This window comes from Solea senegalensis, linkage group LG2 (assembly GCF_019176455.1).
Source record: "Solea senegalensis isolate Sse05_10M linkage group LG2, IFAPA_SoseM_1, whole genome shotgun sequence".
NCBI lineage: Eukaryota > Metazoa > Chordata > Actinopteri > Pleuronectiformes > Soleidae > Solea > Solea senegalensis.
The window spans coordinates 12284848-12309107 of NC_058022.1; the positions used below are offsets into that span (position 1 = coordinate 12284848).

General features: G+C 44.5%; 1 protein-coding gene across 2 annotated transcripts in view; it reads right to left on the reverse strand.

The window, feature by feature from the left end:
* Positions 1-373: 373 nt before the first annotated feature.
* myo10l3 (myosin X, like 3) overlaps positions 374-24260 on the reverse strand; it is a 49911-nt gene continuing 26024 nt past the window's right edge. The window contains exons 12-41 of one of the 2 annotated variants that reach the window (XM_044019771.1): positions 22026-22172; positions 21432-21532; positions 21060-21126; positions 20327-20419; positions 19160-19228; positions 17706-17788; positions 17498-17606; positions 16672-16752; positions 14298-14422; positions 14046-14160; positions 11266-11372; positions 9419-9859; positions 9308-9338; positions 8411-9211; positions 7642-7765; positions 7128-7371; positions 6937-7032; positions 6691-6784; positions 6330-6385; positions 6087-6229; positions 5726-5920; positions 5434-5591; positions 4908-5031; positions 4357-4654; positions 4050-4257; positions 3813-3949; positions 3588-3711; positions 3012-3500; positions 2210-2401; positions 374-2120 (exon numbers count right to left, since the gene is read on the reverse strand). In XM_044019771.1, the coding sequence (XP_043875706.1) occupies positions 2016-2120; positions 2210-2401; positions 3012-3500; positions 3588-3711; positions 3813-3949; positions 4050-4257; positions 4357-4654; positions 4908-5031; positions 5434-5591; positions 5726-5920; positions 6087-6229; positions 6330-6385; positions 6691-6784; positions 6937-7032; positions 7128-7371; positions 7642-7765; positions 8411-9211; positions 9308-9338; positions 9419-9859; positions 11266-11372; positions 14046-14160; positions 14298-14422; positions 16672-16752; positions 17498-17606; positions 17706-17788; positions 19160-19228; positions 20327-20419; positions 21060-21126; positions 21432-21532; positions 22026-22172 (5157 nt within the window). In that variant the 3' untranslated portion in view covers positions 374-2015. Of the gene's footprint in view, positions 2121-2209; positions 2402-3011; positions 3501-3587; positions 3712-3812; positions 3950-4049; positions 4258-4356; positions 4655-4907; positions 5032-5433; positions 5592-5725; positions 5921-6086; positions 6230-6329; positions 6386-6690; positions 6785-6936; positions 7033-7127; positions 7372-7641; positions 7766-8410; positions 9215-9307; positions 9339-9418; positions 9860-11265; positions 11373-14045; positions 14161-14297; positions 14423-16671; positions 16753-17497; positions 17607-17705; positions 17789-19159; positions 19229-20326; positions 20420-21059; positions 21127-21431; positions 21533-22025; positions 22173-24260 lie in introns of both variants that reach the window. The other variant, XM_044019770.1, reaches the window with a different exon arrangement.

The window sequence follows — 24260 nt, forward strand, 5'->3', positions numbered from 1 at the left end:
CAAGTGATTACCCCAGGATGAGCCTTTTCTATATATACACCAGGAGTTGGGTCAGTTCTATGAACGCCACTATGTTTTTACAAAAGCCTACAATGGACAAACAGCATGTTTTGAGTTTGAAAGGTGCTACAACACACTTGGAAGGGAATAGTGAGGTGAGGGATATTCAGCTGCAACTTCACTAATAAATGTTGCTGAAACATTTGTACCTAAATTGACTTAATAAACTACACATTCTAGTTTATAAATAAAAACTGTTGTTGAAAAGCATTTATCAATTATAAAATCCACAGACCTGCTACACACATCTAAATTATGGTCCAACATAAGGCATAACAAAATAGGAGACAATCATAATAAACACACAATGGCATTTGAAATACAATAATTTATTAAAGCATCTTTAAATTCTTATATAAAACATTTTCTGATTTTCGTTCTTCTTCAAAACAATCAGAAGTCTGAGAAATACAGTCATCGTCAGTGACGGGATCAGTCTCTGGTGTGGCCGCCGGCAGCTGACCAGAACGCCTAAGTGAGTACGATCGGAGCAGTGGAAGACAGTGAATGAGGTAAAGACTAAGCTCATTAAGTTTGGGTCATGTTATGTTGAGAGTGAAATGTACTGTGGGAGGCTGATGGAGTGGCCTTGAACAGGAAATATCCTCTGCTTTGTGAGACTATAAGAGGAACTGAGAATATTAGGTGCTGAGGTCAACACATTTAGGTTATTTGAGTTGGACAAAAGTTCAGAATCAGGATTAAAAAAAGGGGGGGGGGCGGGTTCACGTGTAACTCATGAACAATCTTTCCATTTCCAAATCTTCCCTGAATGCACATATTAACAAAGTAATGGCTAAATTGCATCATTATATTTCCAGTACACAGTTCATTCCTCTGAGCTTATCCTCCCACTTATTGATCCTGAAATAAATAAGTACTCCACCCTCACATGACCTTTGACAAAAAAGACCGTTTCAGACACTGTACAGAAAATAGCATGCTTGCCTCTTACAGCACATCAGTTTCAGCTACAAAAAAAATGCAAAGACACACCCTCAACTCAGCACACATGGAACTGACTCAATACATTACGTGTCCTAGATGAGAGGCCATAGTACTTTTTTTTGTTCTGTGGCTTTTTTTAATGGGCTACTGCAGTGGTTCAAATGTTGCATCTCCACTGATGCAGTGGTTATTTCTTTGTTTGCTTGCATTTATGACTTTTTTAATAGTTTGTGGTGCACACACCCATGCGAGCAATAACTGCCTCTGCCACTACAAGACACAACAGTACTCCAACTCTGTAGTGTATGCTCTGCTCCTGAAAGGCCACAAATTTACTTGAACTTTTCATCCAGATTACATAACTGGAATAGAAACTTAAATAAGGCAAGATGAGGGATCTCCCTAAGAAGGATGTAATTTTATATTACACATTGACCTGAGGAAATCTCCATTCCGGAGAACATTCATTACAAAGGGCTGAAAAAACATTTAAAGGGTGAATGTTTGCCACTGCAACACATTCTTTTACACAGTTTGGGATAAAGGCCTGGCAGAAATTCATTCTGGTTCTGGATCATATTATTACATCGAGTGTAAATTTGGTTACAAATGTATATTGAATCCTTTTTTTTTTGGTGGAAAAAGAGCATGTCATCTCTTTAAGCTTTCTCGAGATATTAAAATAAAACAGATACCTGACTTGCTTTTCAAGTAAAATGAAAGAAATGACCAGTGTAACTAAGGAGAGTGACAGGTTTGGAGTCTGCATGGAGGGAGGCAACACTCAAGGACGAATGTAAAGCTTAAAATGCCGTGTTACTTGGTGTCCCCGCACTCGCCGCAAGCAGTAAAGTTAACAGCAGTCTCTTTAGAAAAGGATCATGTTTGTGTTGCTTCACACGCAGTCAAATGCTCACAGACACAGTTTCTGTCGAAGGGAGTTGTTCATCCTCTCAGTTGTCTTGTTCTGTCATCATCGCTGAGTTCATGTTTCCCCACACTGTCAATCACCTGATCCAGTTGGTTCCATAGCTGGAGACAGACTTCACACTGCAGCGCTTCTTCACAATCATATTAATGTAGGCTTTCATGATCTTTGTGATCTCTCCAACCTGGAAATGTAACGAGAAAAACTAACGTGAGAAAACAGCAATATTGCAATAAAGGCTGCTGCTCGACTTAATGCCCGTGACAAGCGTACCTGTGGTGTTTCAAAGAACATTTCTCGCTCGTCCACAGTGACCTTAAACGTGCAGGGCTGTGGAGCGCCGAAGAAGATGATGTGTTCATATGGGAATTTCTCCAGAGGTTTGGGCTCTCCTCTCTTGTAGATGGACACGTTCTCAGCACTCACACTCAGCCAGAGATCGTGAGGGAAGCCTCCTTCTTTGCACTGCAAAGACAGCAACGTAGCAGGAGCATTATTCCCTGTGCGATCAGTGTCGAGGCCTCTTGTAGACAGACCTTGCAGATAGGGTACTTTACATTGTAATGTTATGACTGTGTTTTACTTCATATCAGTGTTGCTGTGTATTAATGTGGGTACATTACTGCATGTTTTTATGTGTTAATCATTTTGCCACATTTACGTTTAGCATTTAAGTCAATGCTCATTAATGTGCATCGTTCCTATTTTGATATTTACACAAATAAATAAATAAATAAATGACTGGATATGGCGTTTCGTCAGGGTCCTTCGTCGTCAGCTTAGTATTCAGATCCACAGATTTAAATATTTCAACTGAAAATCTTAAATTAAATTAAATTAAAAATTCAATAAATTGTATTGAACATGTGTAAAAATAGAAACATTCTTCACTGGAACCCAAAATCTCTAACCTGTTGAGGTGTGGATTCAAAATCACACAGAAAATGAAAGACTGTGTCACTTTTTTGAGTATATGTGATTCCTCCACTGAGTTATGCAGATTAAAAAAAATGTTATTGAATCTATACGTGGTATTCAAAGAGTTCAGTGTGTCCTGGTCTAAAAAAAAACTCACCTCAACATCAAACAGTGTGGATCCATAACCTTGCCACTCTTTGATGATGGTCATGTATTTGAGCATGGCCTGATGCTGATCCAGACCTGTGAGGCGAGACCACTTCTCCACGATGCTCGCCCTAGTTGCAGACATCTCTTCCTTGATCCACATCTCCAACATCTGTTCCTCCTCCATGCGCTGCTTTTTCATCGAGCCCGTCTTCAGCCCCCGACGCAGCGTGCCTTCGAGGAAGCTAGTCCTTCGACGCTCCAGAGTTTGGCCCGAACCTGGCCCGGGTCCAGACCCAGACCCGGACCCCGAGGCTCCGCCCCCCTTGGTAAACTGCAGGATGCGAGTGCGCAGGCGGCCCAAGGGGTAGACGTTCTCCAGGTTCCAGGAAGTGACCCGCACTTTGTCTCCGTAGAGAAACTGCAGGCGTAGAGCAGCCAGGTGCTGCAGAGTCTCCTCCCGGGCAGGAAAGTGGCCTCTGGTCAAACTTTCATGAGCCTGAAGGAGCAGAGTTTAACATTTACTGCAACATGTGATGAAAATAATAACTCTCTGTAAAGTGTACACACAATGAGTAAAACACACCTGCTCAAACATAAACGCAAACTCCACTCCTTCTTTAGGCATGCTCTCCACGTCCAGGAAGCAGTAGAGTTTGAAATAAAGTTTCCACTGGCCTTCATCCTCGGCTTCTTCACTGCCAGCCAGTCTGGTGGGAAAGTCACAACTCTGTCACTTTCACATCTCATTGTAAACACACAGCATAAAACAAAAAAAAAAACAACCTTCTAATCACTACATTTAACAAACCTTTCGAATTTTGCCAAAACATCGGCCACAAGGACCCGGCTTTCCACAGCTCTATCAATTGTGTTGTTGTGTTCAAAGAGGGCAAACATGTTGCGACTGTCCTCCATGGCCAGACCTCTGATTAGTTTCTCAACCACCTGAGCAAAGAAAAACAACCACATCATCACAATAGCAGTAGCAGTATACGCTGTACTTTGGCCGACTAATAAAATAAATGTGTCCCTGCAGCTTATTCACCTCTCCAGCAGTTGTGTGTGAGTTAATAGAGATCTTGCAGGAGCCTCCTCCGTGGCAGTAGACTGTGGTCGTCATTTCCTGTCTGGTGAGCAGTGCCATGATTTCCTCTTGGGAGGGAACAAACTCTCTGGTTTTAGTTTTCTTCAGAGATTCACAGATGAAATGAGCAAACATCTCAATCTCTGTACTGGGGAACAGCTCCTTAATCCTTGAAATAGCCAAAAATAAAAGACAAAAAGACAGTGACGTGAAGTTTCAGCCATCTGCTGTATCATAAAATGGGACTGCGTGTGAATGCAGTCTGTACCTTTTGAGGTGAAACTTGAGGTAGCGTAGGATGCCACGGCTGGGCAGAAAGGTGCAGCTCATGCAGGTCAGGAGGTGCCAATGGGCACGGTTGGCCAGACTGTTGGGGTGTGGGACGTGGTTGGTTTGTTTGATCAGCTGACAGTAAACCTCATCTCTTAAAGACCTCAAGTCTTGGCAGGTCTGTAGGATTCCCTGGATGATTGGTACGGGATCAGAGACGGCCTCCATCTCTTGTAGTGAGTTGAAAATCTTCACGGCCTCATCCTGCAGGCTGGTGTAACCCTTTTCCTTTTGCACTGGGAGAGAGAACAACAAAGAGAAGAGGAGAAGGGTAAGTTTATTTATCTTGAGCTGGTGAGTTGGTATGTCTTAAAGATATACATTCATAGATATCCTGTTTTGGAAGAGTCCACTATGTAATGAAGATACACATTTAAAATATACACAGAGAGGCACTAGTTCCAACTAAGAGTCTGCCTCACTCACTGAAAACTAATGTTTCAGAATCAACAGAAATCCACAGCAGTAGATGCAGTCAAGAACACTTACAGTGGACGCTGACGTCTCCGTAGGGCAGAGGTAGAAGGGGAGAGTGCAAAGGATGCTGGGTGTATCTCAGGATGGGGTTCCTCCAGTATGTCTGCTCCACAGCCTCCACATTCAAACTGCTCTCCTTAAATCACAGAGAACAGCATCAGTAATCTTACAGGAAAAAAAACATACTTTTGCATAGTATATTTTGAATAAAAGGAGTTTTTGTTTGTTGAAGTTCAGACTGGAAAATTTGAAGTGATGAATTATCACAGTGACACAGCGGAAGGACAATAGGGAAACAAAGCTATGACTTCAGAGAGAGAACCACGGCACACGTGTAGTGAGTCCAAGTACCTCAATTTACTACAGTGTTTGCCCCTGCCAAAGGTTTGCACGACTGAAAAGAATTTCCATTACAACATCATTAATGCCCAGATGTGAATAAAATGTTATGCAGAATGATTTGTGAGACACGTGCTGCACAAAATCTAACACCCAAACAATAACATGGATCGCAACGACGGGAGAAACAATGAAATACCTTGATGTCCCTGATGAGTTGCTGTGTTGGCGTTTCAATGGGAACTTTGCTGTCTATTGCTCCCTGTATGGCATTCGCCCACCTCATGGCTTCATTCAGCATTTTGGAGTAAAGACGGTAAGAGTGCTTCCGCCCGTGGACGATTATGTTCCAGTAACCTGAGTAAAAAACGAACAAACAAGGTAATTAGAGTCAAAATAAATCACTGGAAGCACCTAATTGGCATTATTAAGAGATGTTTTTGAGCCTTAAACATTAAGTGGCGAGTGAATAATGTTGACCATGAACTGACCGGTGTCCTTGAAGACCTTCTCATCAGGCTGCACCACCGAGCAGAGACTGTTGAGGACTAAAGTTCCCAGTTTGGAGGCAGTGCGATCCGATGACTTGTAATAGTCCAGCGAGTTAGTGGTGAGAACAAACCAGCGCTTCTTCAACTTCAGAGACGTGCTCTTGGCCCCTGACTTCATCTCTTTATGTAACCAGCCTGGAAGATGAACAAATTAAGGATTTGCAGATCAGGCGCTGATAAAAACACACGTTCCTAAATGTCATTTCTTTCAGGTGCAGAAAAAACACATTAGACCTTCATTGACCTAACCTGAGGAATCTTATAAGTGCATAAATCAGCTGATGTGAGTCCACAGACTGACCTCTGACTAAGAACTCTTGTCCATCAACCTTTGAGTCTCCCTTAGATTTCTGCAGCAGGCCTATCCAGTGATGCATCTCCTCAGGCGTGTCCGTGTTGCAGTGGATCACCCGGTTGGCCGTAATGATCACAAAGGAGTTTGGCCTGAAATCACACATCGTGCACACATGATGCTCCACCACTGCCATGTTTAGCAAAATGCTTTCATTAGATCTCAGACTGCAGTTTAAACGGTTTGACGCACCTGTCTGGGTTGTCTGACGCACAAACAGAATCTATCAAGCCCACGTCAAGTGTTCCCTGGACAGGAAAGAAACAGAATTGAAATAGTGGTTTTATGATTATATTCCAGTCTTCTAGCAACTGCATCACATTTTCTTAATTTCAAACTGATTTAGCTGAAACACCACAATGATTTCCCTTTCAAACAAGATGTAACATGTCATTTAATTCACGATGATGATGGTAAGATGGATTTACTTGGTGTAATGGATTCTTGATGCTAAGGTAAATGGGTGTTTCCACTGCTGCACAGCTAATATTAAATGGTTTTCATTTCTACATTTGTGAATCCAATTAGTTCCAAGAGGTAAAACAACACTAACCACTGAATTCTTCGGGTTGGCCTGTTCGTGGTGCATTTCCATGAGCTGCTCTGGACTGGCGCTGTGGACCCGACTCAGCACACTGAACCAACCACTGGATGGGGTCAGAGCGAGTTCAGGAAGTACATATTAGCACAACATGTAATTGAAAATCATACCATGAACTTCCACTGCCAACCACAAGGGGGAACCTTATTTCCACACATTACTAATTACACAAGAGCCTCAAATATGGTTATGTCATACCTGGCATCCTCTGGCGACTCTGCATAGATGTGGTAGGTTCTCTCGTCAGTCACAATATTCAGTGCATTTTCCTTCTCGTGATTGTCCACTATGTCCCTGCAGACACACCAGGTGTGGACCAAAACTTTGTGAATATGAATTGCTCTGCATCTGACGAACTAGTCATTTAAGACAAGGTAACAGGATCTTACTTGGCGCTGCGAATGTCAATAGTCCCTTTCAGTTTCTCCTCAGTGTCATTCTCAAAGTACATGAGCTTCGCCTCCCGAAGAACGAACCAGCGCATCTTCCAGTTGCGCCGAGACAAGGTGGACATCCCCCCTCCTTTCTTATAAAGCCAGCCAGACTTCAGTGAGTCCTGCTTGGCCCGAAACCACATGAAGGTCTCGTCCTTCAGCACACACCAGCGACGACGCCACGGGATCATCAGACCACCTACAGACAGGAAAGAGGCAGAAAGCAGAGGGTGAAAGGAAGGATGTTGATTTATGATATTTCATATTATTTCTCAGTATGATGTGAGAGGTAAAACACACACACACATACATACATACATTCATCCAATGGAAACAAAGAACAAAAACATTGAATGCAATTTCAAGTCACTAAGGCATCTGCAAAACTAACATAACTACATGAGCTGTGTTCAGCTGTGCATAAATCATGTGCATGCCTGTTGCGCAGCGATTTGGTAAAGCCACTTACTCTTCATGTAGAGGTAGCCGTGGAAGTACGGAGGCCCACTGCCATTCAGCAGATTCACTCTTCCATTGGAAACCTCCTCATCAGTGTCCACATAGCCGTCATTGTCCTCGTCGCTGTCAATGAACTGAAACACACACACACACAAGCATTTATGGTGAAAGGGGGACTTCACTGCAGCATCTTTACTGGAAGAATAACACTAATAATTACATGTAAAATCAGGTGGTTTTATGAGCAGTTAACGTTAGCGACGTCTAAAATAAATCATAACTAAAATTCCCTGAAGACAGAGACGACATATATCCAAATGTATCTAACCTGGCTGCCACAATTTGTTAATTAAATAAGCCATCAAACTGGTTTATACACAGCCACACACACGCACTCTGACGAGTACACACACACACACACTGCTGGCTCCGCTGTGACACCTTGGTGATCTGACAGTTAGGGCTGAGCTCTGTGTTTGACTTGCAGCACCTGGGAGCACATTCATAAGTTCTGCAGCAGAGCCAAAACAAACAACCACAACCGTGTTTCACTGTTATTCCAGCACAAGAGGCTTCAGGCTTGTGCAGACTGAACATTCAGTCGAGCAATGTCTACGCTGGGGCAATTTGTGGGATGTATATACCCAGAGGCAAATCTAGGTGTGAACAGCTAGAGTTATATGCTCATATGAAAATGGAAAATACGGGAATGAAAGTTGAATTTTCCCAGACATCTGCTGTCGCTTGAAATAATGAACTAGCTTGTTCTGTTCTCTCACCGAGTCTGAGCTGCCTCTGAAGGAGTCCAGGCTGTTTTGGGTGCAGGAGGATTTCCGTAGCACCTCCTCATCTGTGATGTGGCCATCGTTGGTACTAGCACCTGAGCTCCCATGAGCCTCCTCAAACTCTTCCTGATCATAGTCCGACTCTGTGTCTGGCAGGTTTGAGTGGGATGACTCCTCATGGCACGGCTCCATGTGTCCGTTAGCAACCACCAGTGGAGGTGGAGGTGGAGGAGATGGTAAAGGGGTATGGGACTCTGTGGGAATGGCAGCATGAGTCAGTCCATTGGTGGTTAGTGGGGAGAGTGTCCTCTGTGCAGGAGAAGAGGCCGAAGAAGGGGAGACCACTACTCCCTCTGCAAATGCAGGTGGAGGCGGGGGGATACTTTGGAATATGTCCTTGTCCAGGGGAACTGTGGCAGGAGGCGGAAAGTCAGGCAGTGGAATACACTCGTCTTCAGCGTGGAAGCCCTCGTCTACCTCCTCTTCAGCCAGAGGAGCAGTGGATTCAGTCGGGTCATGGAGGTTCTCCTCGCTCGAGAGGGATGGCTCCAAACCTCCAAAGTCCAGCAGATCCAGGAACTCGGTAGCAACACGGGAGGCTTCCTTCTCCAATCTGTAGATCTCTGCGTCCCTCATCTGTCGTAACTCCTCGTGAGAGACATCTCCGAGGAGTGACACGCCATCTTCCTGCTGCTTCTGCAGACGCTCGATCTCCCTCTCCAGCCGCAAGATCTCCTCCATCTGACGGCTCTCTTCCTCAGAAGTGTGGCTGTAGGACGGAGTCTGAGACAAGGTCTTCTGTGCAAAGGACAAGACAACAGAGAAAGTTCAAATGCACCTATATTTACTCCTCATATAAGTTTTATGTCATAGTTATTGAAGATACCTTACCTTCTGACAAGCACCATTAACCAGTGAGTTCCTAAAGACAAAATAATAGTTTGTAAGAAACAATTCTGTACATTAAAGTATGATAAAAGATGTTAATGAGCAATACTCTACCTTTTCATATCTGCTTTAGCTGCCATTATCTGCTCTTCCTTCTTCTCCTTTAGTCTCATCTCCTCCTGCCTCATCGACTCCTCCTCCACCACCCTCCTCCTCATCTCCTCCTCCACCAGAAGTCTCTGTCTCTCCTCCTCATCTCTCCGTCTGCTCTCCTCCTCCTCCTGCTGTCTCCTCTCTTCCTCCATCCTCCTCCTCTCCTCAACCTCTACGCGCCTACGCTCCTCTTCTTCTTCTCTCCTCCTTCTCTCCTCTTCCTCCTGCTTCCGTTTCTCCTCCTTGAGTTGGCGATAGAGGGATCGGGCCAGCTGGCCTCTGCGATGTTTCTGCAGAATGATGGAGGCCACGCGCAGGCGCAGGAAAACACGCCTCCAAAAGTGAGCGCGGTAGTGTTTCTGGATGGTGACAACGCTGGACCGGACCTTTTTATATTGTTTCCTGGTGAGAAAAATCAAACAAACACAGTTGTAGTCTGTATAAAGTCCAGTCCCATAATTAAATCCGACTTTGTCTTGGAACAGTGTGCATCGCCACAAATATGTGACGTTGCACAGCTTCACACGGCCTCCTTCAAATTCTTTGTTTAAATAAACACACGCGGGTAAGAAAGTGTGTACATTCAGTGTTTAGAGTCTGATGAGTTTGTGCGCTTCCATTGTGGCCATGTGGGCTGTTGTGTTTGGGCCTGTGACTCAACCCCATTATCCAAACACTGCACATGCAGTGAACACTTATAAACAGGCACGCACACACACACACACACACACGCACACACACACACGCACACACATGTGACTGGCAAAGGACCACACACAATGCTGTGACCCTTGGCCTGTCCTCAGGACAGACTCTGAGCACAGATAACGTTACATATAATAACACAAAGGCTTTACTTGTGTCGTTGGGTTAACTTCCTGTGCCTCTGTCTTCAGTGTGAGTGGCTCTAAAGGGAAGGGAACCCACAACCTGAATGCTGTCATCAGTCCCATTATACTCTCCCAGTGGAGAGGACTGTATGTGACCTGATATAGAGCAGCACACAGGTGGAGCATGGCTCCATTACATAGGTTTCTGAATGTGCATATTTTTAGAACACCATAATGATGGATGACCTGTCGGTCAGGGAAGACAGACAGCATCAACAGGGCCGCTGATAATGTTCCATTGAATTAATGAACGCTATTAATGAACACCGTCTTTGCTGAAATGATCCGACAAAGGAGCTTTAACAGCACGTCATTCCACATCACAGTCAATTCAAAATTCAACACATAACAGTCAAATGCATGAGGCATTTCAATGTTAAGTTAGTAGTTGTGAGGAATAACAGTTAGAGCTATAAAACTTTGTTACATATTTTGTGGAAATATTGAGATTAACCTTATTTTAACCTTAACCTGATCAAACTCAATATATCAATTATGATTTAAAGTGTACCTGAAGAATTTGACCAGATAATGGCCTATGGATTGACACATCATCAATAAAGTGAGTACAGTGCAGTGTTCATGATGTGACACAGCGGTGTGCAAATCCACCTGGAACACTGGGAGCTCTTCTGTTGATTTGGCTGCACACAACACATGCGTGAAAAGACTGAACTGGTGAGTCAGCACGAGCCAAGCGATCCACGAGCGAGGCACATTTCATAAACGTGGTGAAATGACTGCAAAGCTGCACTAACACTTTATCTAAAGCCACATCACACACAGACTGGAAGGTAAATATGTGTGCAAAGGTATGCACGCTCTGTCTTGGCTCCCCATGAGCCGCACAAAAACAAACACTGACAACTGTCGCTGCCACTCAGCCCGTCACCCCTCCTTCCCCGCTCCACCACTCACCTTGCCACATAGCTGAGGATGTGGGCGCGGATCACCATGCCAGCCCTGCGCCGCACCTCTTCCCTCTCTTTCTCCAGCCTTTGCTCCAGGGCCTCCTTCAAGAACACCTGCGGGACCAGCAACGCCACGGCCGAACAGCCAGCAGAGATAGAAGACACAGAGAGGAAGGTTGGGGTGGGAAGGTGGGTGGCAGGGAAAAGGGTATGCGTTAGTTCCTCTTTTTTTTTTGGTCAAGATATTAAAGAGGGCCCACAGAGATGTAAGGACCCCCTGCTGTCTGCTGGCAGCAGCTTGTGCCCAGTGCAGAGGAAGTGGTGGTGCAGCTGAGGCTATCAGGCGAACTGCTCTCCAGGACTGCAGAGCAGAGCAGAGGGGAAGACTGGCACAGGGACTGCAGCATTGCTGCTAGTGCTGTTGCCGCTGCAGAGCCTCATTGTTTTCGGGCGTCCTTCCTGAGCATTTCCCTGCTGCTGCTGCTGCTGCTGCTGCTTCTGCTGTCTGTTGCGGCTCCTGCTGCTGCTACTGCTATGTTGGTAGCTCGACTGACGTGCAAAGGCAGAAAGGCACAGAGTGGGAGGGGAGGAGAGAGGTAGGGAGAGGAGGGATGGAGGGATGAGGGGGAGGGATGGTGGCTGGTGTCCAGATAGCAAGCCACACCCCTCCTCGCTCTTGAGAAGGAAGGAGGAAGAGTTTAGTTAACCCTTCCCTTGCTCCGAGAGCAAGTTTTTCCCAAAGTTGCTACTATCTCTGTGAGAGAAGGACTCCTAAAGTGAAAGGCTCACGCGAAATAAAGTATATCCAGCATTAACATTACATCAGAAACTATAATCAGACTTCATCTGCTTGGCAGTGTTATCACAGGTGGATGGGTGTGCAAAAAAAGTCACTGTGTGTGTGTGTGTTTGTGTCACAGATGTTTACTAATCAAAAGGTCCCACAGCTGCAGCCCTGCCTGCCCCTGTAAAGTCTGTGAGAGAGGAGGAAGCTTCCTCTTCATCCACATCCTTCCCTCCTCTGTAAAACAAATGGCACACACTAACACACACATGTACGCCATCCCTGCAACGTGACCCAAGCCCACTAATTCTGGGCACACACTTCCTCTGTACACAATCGGAGCACATATAATTACACACAGATTGTTTCTCCAAAGGGGAATTTAGACCCCCTTTGTCTCTCAGGCCCCCCCCCAACACAACCCACGCTACATTTCCCTCTGCCCAAAAAACATTGTGCTGCCATCAACAGCACAAGCGTATAGCACAAGATGACACACGCTGAGCCACCTGGTGTGTTTTTTGGTTATATACTGTACGCATTGTATAGTGGGTTCATTATTCTGCCGAGGGTCAGCCAAAAGGCTCCAAGTGCAGACCCTGGAAGCATAATGAAGTGTTCTCTCTCTCCGTCATCAGCGAGACACAGTGACTCCTAAGATTTAAGCTGTGTGAGAAACTTAATACACAATGGCATGTGTATATCAGTGGTTCCACACCCAACGTACTGTATATTTATTCATATGTTTCACATCAAACCTATTCAGTTTCAATGTAAATTGCACTCCGCCATGTGTGGAGCAGACACAACTCATAGCGTGCAACCCGAGTGGGGAATTACACCGAAACTGTCCAACCAATCTGAAATATTTGAGTGATTTTACAGCCTCAGAGGAACCGCAACTCAGAGCAGGAAGTGACAGTGGGACAAATGTGGATTTAGCTGATTTCAAGAAAGCCCATAAAAACAGGTTTTATTTATATCCCCTCCCTCTCTCTCTCCCTCTGCCTCTGCCTCTCTGCATCATGGACACCATTTCTGCTGACTCCATCGTGAAGCGCGAGAGGTTTTTGCAGTCGAGATCAAACGGGTCATTAAAAGGTAAATCATTCCCAGGGAGCGCAGGGGACTTTCCACTGAGGGAAATGACAATTGTTTATGAAGAAAAAGGGAAAAGAAAGAGAGCAAAACGACTGATGGAGATCATAACATGATAAAATAACTTCTGGTGAGTCATGTCACGTTCATCTAACGTCTGCTCAGCTGCAACATCTTCAGTTCAGTTTATTAAATCAACAGCTATATGAGACGCTAATGCTCTTCCAGCTAAAGCAAGGCTTTCTTAAGATTACTGGTAGCCCTCGTAATGGGTCGCAGTTACGGTAACAGTTGTTGGTGTCAGGTTTTTTTTTGGAGTTGCCATGTAACTCTGTGGTTACCAACAGGCGAGCAGTAGATTGACCACAACCGGCCAGAGAAATCTTTCTGTTATGAGTCACAGTGGGGGCCATCCAAACTGTGGCACGCTGGGGAATGAAACGCGTCGTACCAGAGGACACAAACCTGAACCGATCTCCAGTGAGAATCAAAAACAGACATTTCACCTGATCCCACGGCCTTCTCCTCTGTGTTCTTGTCTGCTTGAAGCCTGCAATTCTATCCTGTCTGAGCGTGTGCGCTTTTGTACTTGCATTAAACACATTGAGGGGAAGGGAAAGAAAAAAGGAAAAAGAAATCTCTTCACAAAGGACTGACCTCCCATTCTGGAGACAAAGGGCTCCCCACAAAAAGTAAAACATGAAATTTTACAGTTATGAGTTTCTGGTTCATGTGAGGGATAAGGTTGAATGTTGGGTAAAGGGTGGGGCTGGGTGGGGTAGTGGGTGGTCATGGTTACTGTAAGTATCTAAGGCATAGAGGTCAATGCACTCTACTTCAGAGTGTGTGTGTGTGTGTGTGTGTGTGTGTGTGTGTGTGTGTGTGTGTGTGTGTGTGCGCTCCACCTTTGTCTTTCCCAGTTGCCACGCTTTCTTGGTTCTGTCATGAAGCAACAGAAGCTCTGAGCACTTCTGTTTCTCATCGTCTGAAGGGATTTTGCTCTTCAGAAGCATCTTGTACCTGTGGAAACACACACACACACACACACGCAAGTGAGCACCAACATTTCAGGTCAAACATACCTGCTGAACACAGTCGTTTTTTAAAAAAAAGTATTTTTTCTACAGCATTCACATACATATACACATTTTTCATACCTGCTGTAAAAGTCCTGAAAGGTTCTGCGAACAGGGAACCCGGCCCTGCGGATCTTCACTGTTTCCAGCATTCCAGAATATTTCAACTGGTTAAGTACAATATCGGGATCAAACTGGTTGGCCTTCTGTTGACGGCAGACAACAATACAGCATGAGACAACTGACATATTAAACTAAATTGCCCAAATCTTAACTCGATTATGTTACTGTGCGACAGTGACCTGCACACATGGCCACTTGATGTCTCATTTAGCGAGTATTGTGTTCTCTAAATGTGTCTGACCTCTTTGGTATGTGTTAGTGGAAGATATGGGACACCTGACCACTGCAGGTAAACATAACCCTACACGGCTGAGTTTGAATACACTATTCAAATGGTCTTACCACTGAGTCCAGTTAAACTTGAACTAAAAATTAAATTACCATGGCGAGCGGGATCATTTTACAGTAACACTTGGGTCACGGCAAAGAAAACACACGCCAACGCAGAGAAACCCGAACAGTGTTGAGCAAGACTATGCTGAACGGGAAGGCCTTTCTTTATGGAATAATTAGATGCATTGTCCAGAGGTATGTGTTACCACTGATCCCCGGGCCCTGCTTATTATAGTGGATCTGTAATGTCTGCCACTTTACACCTCGACACAGGCTGTCCAATCACTCTCGCGGTTCACACGAAGGGCACACGGTGCTGGATAAGCCCCACACAAGACCAAAGCATTCCCCAATGTGTCCACCTAATAACAGGCTAACGCTACTATGCATGGAAACAGACACACGCGTGGACACAGAGGCACTTCCACACTTGCTTTGTGCTTATGTTCCCTGTGACACATACATGTGCATCCACTCTGAGCTCTGACCTCTGCTCTTCAGCAGAGGATTTAGGCAGCTCAGAGAGGTAGCGGGTTGAGTTGATTGGGTGAAAACGAGACGAACCGTGGCATTTATTTATTTTAGTGCATACATGTCATTTATTTATTTATTTATTAGGTGCACCTGTTCATGCAAACATCTATTCAGTCAATCATGTGGCAGCAACTCAATGCATTTAGTAACGAAGACATGGTCAAGATGACCAGCCGAAGATAAACCCAGTGACAGAATGAGGAAGACAGGGTATTAAAGTGACTGTGATCGTAGCATGGTTGTTACTACAGATTAAAGTATTATCCATCTATCTCAACATATCCAGTAAGTGGCAGCTCACTGCATAAAAACATGTCAGGTGCCACTCTGGATACTGAGTTTGTGTTTTTGTTACCTCTTCAGGACAGTGTCTGGCATAAAATCTGACCTTGAAAGGACCAGTAGTCCTCATGGGGACCTGGTCCATTAACTAGTAATGGTTAAGGTTAGGAATAATGTTTTGTTTTTTTATGCTCTCCAAATGAATGGAAGTCAGTGGAGTGTCTTAAGAAGTGTGTTTATGTTGTGTTTGCATAGTACTGTACATGAAATCACGTCAGAGACCTGCGCATGCAATCCTGTCGTACTGCAGGCTTAACAGAGGCATGTCTTGTTCTGTCATGACCAGCCAGAGACAGGTGAGTGAATGAGATGCAGAGCAATGAGAGCAGGGCACAGATATGCGGAAACAGCAGAGAAATGGAAGTGGGCGCAGAGGAGAGGACGAGAGGACGTCAGTGTAGCCTCCATGTAAATAAGTAAAGAGAGAAAGTGTGGAATGACACAAGAGGGAGTGGGTGGTAGCGAGCAGGGGGGGAGGAGGACAATCACCGCACTGTGTGTGAACATTAATACGTAACGATCACACTTCAAAACAGCAAATTCACTTTGTCACACAGGGAAAAAAAAAGAACCAGAAAATGAACACAGCTAAAAATAATCCAGTATCAAGACGAATGATGAAAGTGTGGATTTTAAAATGGTTTACAGTCATGTGGCCAGGAACAGAGTGGGAAGAGAGGCTGATAAATCAGTGTCCCGTTGTGGTCTTATCTTGGCATTCCACTGATGCAGCCAGATCAGTGAAGCATCGGACAAGCCGCTGCAGCTGGAGCAGCCGGCAGTGACTTCTGACCTTTGGTAAAGGCGCTTAAGTGGTAGGAATGTGCTGGTACACAGCCCTTTTATTTCAATTAGTACAGTGAGAGTATTTGCACCAAAGCAGAGGTGTGATCGTAAGCATTTGAGTGTAAATGAGTGTAAATGTATGTTTTTGCAGTGACAAGTGCAATTACACTGCACTTCTCACAGAGACTCATTAGAGCATAGAAGCAGCAACACTTAATATAAGCGTTGAGCAATGGGAGCTATGAATAGCACCAGGGAAGTTAAACTTTGCAGGCGCTGACCTTGACAAGACCTGGCCTTTTTTTTCTGTGCAGTTTAAGTCATTTGCATGACTTACCTTGTCCATGTTTGGTTTGATGCAGCGTACAAAAAAGGGGTTGGAGGCACTTAGTGTGGCCATCAGGGAATGGAGAGAGTCCTGAAACACAACAGCAGTAAGTGGGTAAGGATCGAGGCAACAGAGATCAGATCAGATCAGATCAGACTTTTTACAACATCGGTATTCTAAAGGTGCATTATTAGAAAAGTATCATTGGCAAAAATAACAGTAAAGTTACTTTTTATCTTTTACGGTCCACATTTAGCTCAAAAAAACATACAAAACACACATTAGGAGGAACCTTGAACCCTGTGGGCTATATCAGCCTCGCTCTCCTCGCTGCCTCAGACAGTCTGTCTCCAGCGAGGCCTGGCCTGGCAGAGCCGAGCGTGATTGGCCCTTGGTTGGCCCCTCTCTGCCCGGCCATCAACCCTAATCCCCCGGCTTTAGAAACTGTAGGCCAGGGCAGCCTGCCAAATCCTCCCCGCTTCTTCTCTTCACACTGCACTTAGAACATGCTAAAGAACCCCCACACACACACACACACAACCAAGCCTGGCTCACGACCACATATTTCACACACCCCATCACCCATAACAGACAGCATTCTCCTTCCCGCTCGGTCTTTCCATGACTTCTACACTCCTTTTTTTCCCCCCTCCGTGACCCCACGCTCACATTCATCAGGCCAAAATAACAAGCCCAGTGTTACGGGTTAAGTGATCATCATATGCAGCAGCACATGGGAGACAATTAATTTGTTGTCTGTGGGATGACATAATCATACAACCATGGGCGTTTGAAACTGAGAGTGATATTTAGGCCACAGAAGCTTCAGTCTCACCCTGAACTGAGAGCTGACAGTGGGCTTGCGTCTGGCTGTGCCCATCTTTAGGGTCTCGTCGCCATTCCTGCTGCCAACGCGCTCAAAGAGGTCGTAGATGAAGTCAAGTCTGTGGACACACAATGCAGGACAGGGTGTGAGATTGTGTCGGAAAGGGAATCATACAGGTGTGTAACTCAGTGTGCGGAGGACAATGCGAAATGCTCACCTGCTGTCCTTGAGAATGAACAAGATGTCGTCTCTGAAGGTGTCTCTGTTCTTCTCAAGAATTCCTCGCGCATCGTAAAGCACCTAAGTCGGTAAACACAGGGAAGTAAGCGAGGGCAGTGTGTTTGCAACCACGATAAGATCTAACACTCTTTCATAACTTCTGTAACACTATCATTATATATATGTGTGTATATATATATATGTATGTATGACAGAAAATGCAGAAAATGTGCAGAAAATTCTGACCTGAATAAAAAAATAATTTGTGTGTTAATCTTGTCATCATCCAAACTTGATGAAAACACACACACACACATGTCCACAGAATGTGTGTGTGTGTGTATGTGTTTGTGTGTGTAAGTGAACAAAGACAAGGGGCGGACAGGCTTCTACAAGCACAGCCTGCGAGAGAGCCACTGACTTTGAGTTAATTCAGTCACCTGTTGAGTTCTTTTCAGCCCTCATCTTAGCAACACTGCATTCCTCTGCTCGTCTATTATGAAAATACACACAATAATCCTTGTCTGTGCGCGTGTAGATGTATATTTATATATACAGTACATATATATATATATATATATATGTATGGAGAGAGATAGAGATCATGTTTGAATCTTACTGAGCCATGGGATCCAAACACGATCACATCCACGTTTATAAGTCAGACACACAAATCACAGTCCATTCCTCTGTCATTGGAAAATACTCATTGGACAAATGGCTCCTTTGTCCAAGTGGCTGTTTTGTTAACTGGGACGGTCTCATGCTGCCACGCAGATCTGTGTTTGCCAGCAAAACTGCACACAGTTTGAAGGCAAAACCTTATACAGGTGGTGGGTGCACGCCTCATGTACTGTATGTACACAGTGACCATTAAACCCCCACACACACACACACACACACACACAACTATGGAAAACTCAAACATTTACCGCAACATTGTGACGGCACACAGATAATCAAATCTATGGGAGAATGTCACGACTCCCCCACTAAACTCACAGCACCGTTTTGGATAACAGTGGCAGCTTTCAGGGGACTCAACGAACAACTGGCTGGCCTGCGCGTCTTCTCTGAAGTCATTACCATAGACAGCCATGCCAGGCTTGTGACTGAGCTGCCATGCTCACACTGAGGAGACCTTGTCTTAGGCAAGGCTTCATAAGGCCATTCTTTATCACAGAAAAATCTGTCTACTCTTCCCCCACATCTAGTGGCTCCTGCCCTCTCCACTCTGCACATGCACTCTTGGAGGCACTTTCCTGGTTTTCTTTTGCCATTCCATACTCTTCCGTAAAGGAGTAATTGCTGTTGTCGTGACAGAAGCGGAAGCAGAGGACGACAAAGTAGACACGACTGACCGTCCAACAACCTGAGTCTATTTTTTTTTCCCATTCACTGTGTTTGTGTGTGTGTGTGTGTGTGTGTGTGTGTGTGTGTGCTGTCAATTACCTCTCCAGCATAGTGCTTGATGCCAAACTGGTGGTCGGTCACTCTGGGCTTCACATAGTACACATTTGTCTGAGGTGAAAGAACAAAGACAAATTCCAAATTTTCAGAAAAAACACACATGTCTTCTTAATTCTAAACAAACGACGAATGAAGAGAACATTGAGTTTTCTATTAGTGGCTCAGAGGGAAACTGCAATGTCAGCAACACAGCTGCAACTTATGATTTTCACTTGTAAAAAAACAACAACAAAAAAACAGTTTATGGAGGGTTTCAATTAGATTACTATTATGCCGAGCCTTTGTTGACTTTTGTATTTGGTCACACAAATGGTCTCGTATTCGAAACTCAATTTATACATTTAAAAAGTAAATCAAATCAGCTGATTAGACAAAACATTTTAGCTCCAGTGTGTAAAATTGAGGAGTTAAGTGGCAGAAATGTAATATACTACCTAAAGGTATGTTTTTGTACGTGTATAAATGTTTGAAAACTAGAAACTTTTAGTTTTTTTGCAGCCTTACATATATATATATATATATACATATATATATATACATATACATATATACATATATACATACGTCATTAATTCTTACCAGACAAAATGGTAATGAGTAAACACAACACAGAGTATATATGTGGGGACATTTGTCATTTTTACCGTCTGTAATTTATTCAAATTAGAAATTTTGATCAGTTCCACGTTAGATTCTGCCATAAAAAGGTGAAGCAAAGAATCCCGGCTCCTCCGAACATGACCTTAACACATACAGCATGGAGGAGTTGTGAAGGCAGACACCTTAGGGAGAGGTCAGACAGTAACTCCTCTGTTTTTCCCGTCAGCCACAGAAAATACCCGCTGGCTTTTCTAAGGAGACTCTTTTCTCTTGCACACAATGCGGATCGGGCGCAGAGAAGGGCCGATCACATTACAATATTGTTGTGTTTGCATGTGAGGGCACTTAGGGGTGTGTACAGGTGCTGCACAGACATTCAGTGCGGCACCGAAGGCAACAGGTGACAGGAGAAAGGTTTAACTCTTTGAGGCGCGAGTGTGAGTTAGTGGGTGGTGAAGGCACCACTTCCAGGTGTCTAGGTAAGAGTACATGGCTCACTTTTAAGCCTGCGTGTATAAATGATGAATGTCAGCGTTCATGTGGACTCACTGCGTGTCGGCTGTGCAGTTTCTCCAAAAGAGTGTAGTCTGTGCCTTTGGGGAAGCGACTCTCCTCATTGATAAGAGCCAACATGCCCAGTTTCTAAAGGGGAGACAGACAGAATAGCAGAGTGAAACACATTGCAGTCATGATGGAACTAGTTATAATCCCACTGGGACACATCTGGCAGCTTTTAGTATAACAATACATTCAGGAAACAGCACAGCAATTCATCCAGTTCTCTTTTTTATCCATAAAGAGAGGGTTCACGGAGCAGGCACTGGTATTTGGCACCAAGAGCTTGCTTTAAATTCCTACATGTACATAAAGTTCACACTAATTAACATCAATCATCTAATGGAGGGATACCAAGCAAAACCACCGGGTCTATTATCAATACCCAGTTGGAGAGTAGTATTTGCTTCCAGTAAAATTTCCATGCTTGCGATTTTGACCCTGAAATTTCACCAGACACAGACCGACCTCTGTCGAGGCTCAGCTTTAACCACCATTATGACTACAGCGATTAAAATAACACAACATTGTCTTTATGCTTCAATTCCCCCCATACCTCTAATCGCTGACTGGTCGACATTCATGTGCACACAACATGCAAAATGAGGCTATGTAATGACAGAGTAGGGAGATGGGGGTCAATGTAAGCACAGTGTGGCGTCTGGGTCAGCATGCTTGGGGCTGGTGGTTGGCGGTCTGTCCTGGTGGAGACTTTGCTCTTGGTTACCTTCTCTATGAGATCCAGACACTCTGCGTTATCCATCCAGTCTATAGCCTCCCACTGGATACCCTCCCTGTGAGGACACACACACACACACACACACACACACGCACTGTGTATATATAAACATAAACAAACCAGGAAGACACAATGGCTGTATTGTTCCGAATGAACATGTGATGAAATGAGCCATGTCCAGGCCGTTGGTCCATTATACGACAAAACAACTGTCTGTGGGAGAGACTGAGCTGATTCCAAACCAGTCTGGCGGTTTGCCTGCATCACTACGAGCAGACTCCACCTCCTCCCATATCTGTCATCTTGAACATTTACTGGCACATGCAAATCCAATATATTCACTGTATCCACCACCTTTACCTGTTGTACTCGAGCTGTTCCAGTGAGAAGATGTGCTTGTTGAAGTACTCCTGGAGTTTCTCGTTGGCATAGTTGATATTAAATTGTTCAAACCGGTTCACCTGCAGGACAAGTAAAGAGAAAAGAAAAGAGTTTTGTTTCAATACTAAATGGGTTCTAATTTGACCGAAGCACCCGTGAGTTTCATTCGTGAATTTTAATACTGTGTTGTTCAGCAGAATGATGAAATTGTCCTTGTACCCACCCGCCCCTGCCCCTTAAGTTTGATTGTAAGTGTCTATAAAAAAAAAAGGCAGCCTTACGAGTCAAGAGTGATTTAAGAGAGTTTATGGCCTTTAAAATAAATGATGGATGGTCTAAACCTGTCTTACGAGTCATGTACAGACAGTCCAACTTTCTCCACAGAGCAAAAAACTGTCCCAAGATCATTAATCTGGAGTTCAAATAACATTGTGTTCCAGGACAGAACACGTACACAGTTACCTTAATGGTAAACCCGCAACACTCCCTTCTCATGAAAAGAAGCTGGGTAAGAAAAAAAGTTTTGAGGATCTTTAAAAAATAACAAATTAACTTCAGTGTGTGAGCTTTCACCTGAAAGTTCTCAAAGCCAAAAATGTCCAGGATGCCAATGGACTTGAAGCTGTCATTTCCTTTAATCTTCTGGTTGATCCTCATTATGATCCATGAAAAACACTGAGAATAAAGCGCCATGGCGACGGAGTCTCGCGAGTCCAATGCCTGCAACACCAAAATGACCACAAACACAGAGTCAGACATGAATAATCGCGGAGAGGAAACTTTGCAGACTGTTTATGAACCCCAGAAACAGTAAATCACCAAATGAATTTCATTAATATCAATCATCAATATGATGTGACCTCTTTAGGACCTTTTCAGGACCAGTGGTACTCAATGGGACCAAAACCTGGTCCTATTAAGGCAGAACCACATTTCATTCATGAACTGTTTAAGTTTAAGGCTAAGATTTGAATTGTTTTTAGGTTAAAGTTAGGATTAGGCATGAGCTCGTTATGGTTATGGTTAGGGATACAGCTATGATTAGGCTGTCCGTATGAATGAATGAACGTTAATGTGTCTTTAAAATGATAGCTGCATGGGCGTGTGTGTGTGTGTGTGTGTGTGTGTGTGTGTGTGTGTGTGTGTGTGTGTGCTTGTGTGTGTGTGTGTATGTGTGTGTCTCTAAAACAAATTGTGGTTCGGAAACAAAGGTGTGTTGTGTCAGAGTCTGTCTGCTGTTTTCACAACAGCCAGCGTCCTCTATCAGCTTCATATCATCAGAATGATTCACGGCAACTCAGTCATATTATTACAAAACACAGTGAAAACAAAGACAAACCAAAAAAAAAAAAAGTTAAATAAATTTTGAAGAGGACTACCTCTAGTTTATTGGGTCTCTCTTTTAAAAAAAGAAAGATGGAAAGCACTGAGGGGTTACAACTTGGGGAAGACTGCTGAGGAATACCATGTGATAAGATCTTGAAGAAGATATTAAAGGTCCAGTGTGTAACATTTAACAGGTTGACATTTTTACACCACCGTGTCACTACAGCAGCCCATACAAACAAATCAGCCACAGAGTGTAGTAGAAGATTTGTATGCGAGCGTAAACAAACAAAGACCACTGTAGTGACAAGTGTGGGAAAGAAGGGGGTGAACAGAGGAGTCACAATCTGCAGTCTCACCATTAGATGTCACTCATTCTTACACACTGGACCCCGAGTGAACTTAGAGTTATGATTGTATGAGACAGTATTTCCCGAGGTAGCTGTAACTCCACTGAAAAAATGTTTTTAATTAAAAAATAAATAAAAAAAAGGTCTTATTCTAACCAATGTTCTGCTGTTCTCCAGCGACCATGAAGTCAGCCAGACACCATCTGTGTTTGTACATAAAAAAGCACAAGCTTGCCAGCTTTGCTTCCTCCACGGGCATTGTGCTTGAATTAAAAACAAAACAAGAGTGTGGCAGCGTGTATACTGTATTTGGGGTAACAATGCTCCCGGGCTTTTGAGTAATCAATCATGACCCGTCACCTCCTGCGACATGCGGGTGTGAACAGAGGGGCTGGTGGCTCCAGGATCTCCGTCACAGGGGTGAGAAGAATGCCTGTTTGTCCAGGATTCAGGGGGGAGGAGGCGAGAGCAGTGGTGGGGTAAGTGACTCGCTGTGAGAAGAAGCCATTCTTACCGATTCCAGGATCCAAATAATGAACTCTATTAAAGGACAAGCTGCTTCAAAGGCCGGGGCAGAACGAGCAGCAGCGGGGTGACAGCACAGGGTCTTTGTCTGCTCATGAAAAGCCGTCTTGTGACTTTCGTGCCCCTGTGATTACAGTAAAGGTCTGTTCTGCATATTGTCTGACATTTGTACATGCGAGTCGGCCCACAGCGTGAGCTCAGCCAAAACAAGGGCCGCGTCGTGTGTCAGAGTTTTCTTGCGGCACATGGCGAAAAGTTAAACACATGCAGATTAACATTGATTACAGGCCACAGCATGGAGCGCAGAGAGCGAGACACGCGGGTGAATTATTACACCAGCAACTTTGGGTGTCTGGCTGTGCTGCCTCCAAAGGAGAAGACTCTCGCTTCAGCCCCAGTCATTGGCTCCATTGTGCTTTTGACTCAGATCACTATCATGATGGCTTTATTGTGCCAGGAATCTGGCAGACAAAAAGCAGGAAATGGCCGGGAGTCACGCAAGGGATCTGGAGCGGCATGTGGGGGAGAGAGCAGCGGAGAAAGAGCGCGTGTGTCACCGCGGCAGTGGTGGGAGCGGAGTGACAAACAGACGTGTCTACTGTACATG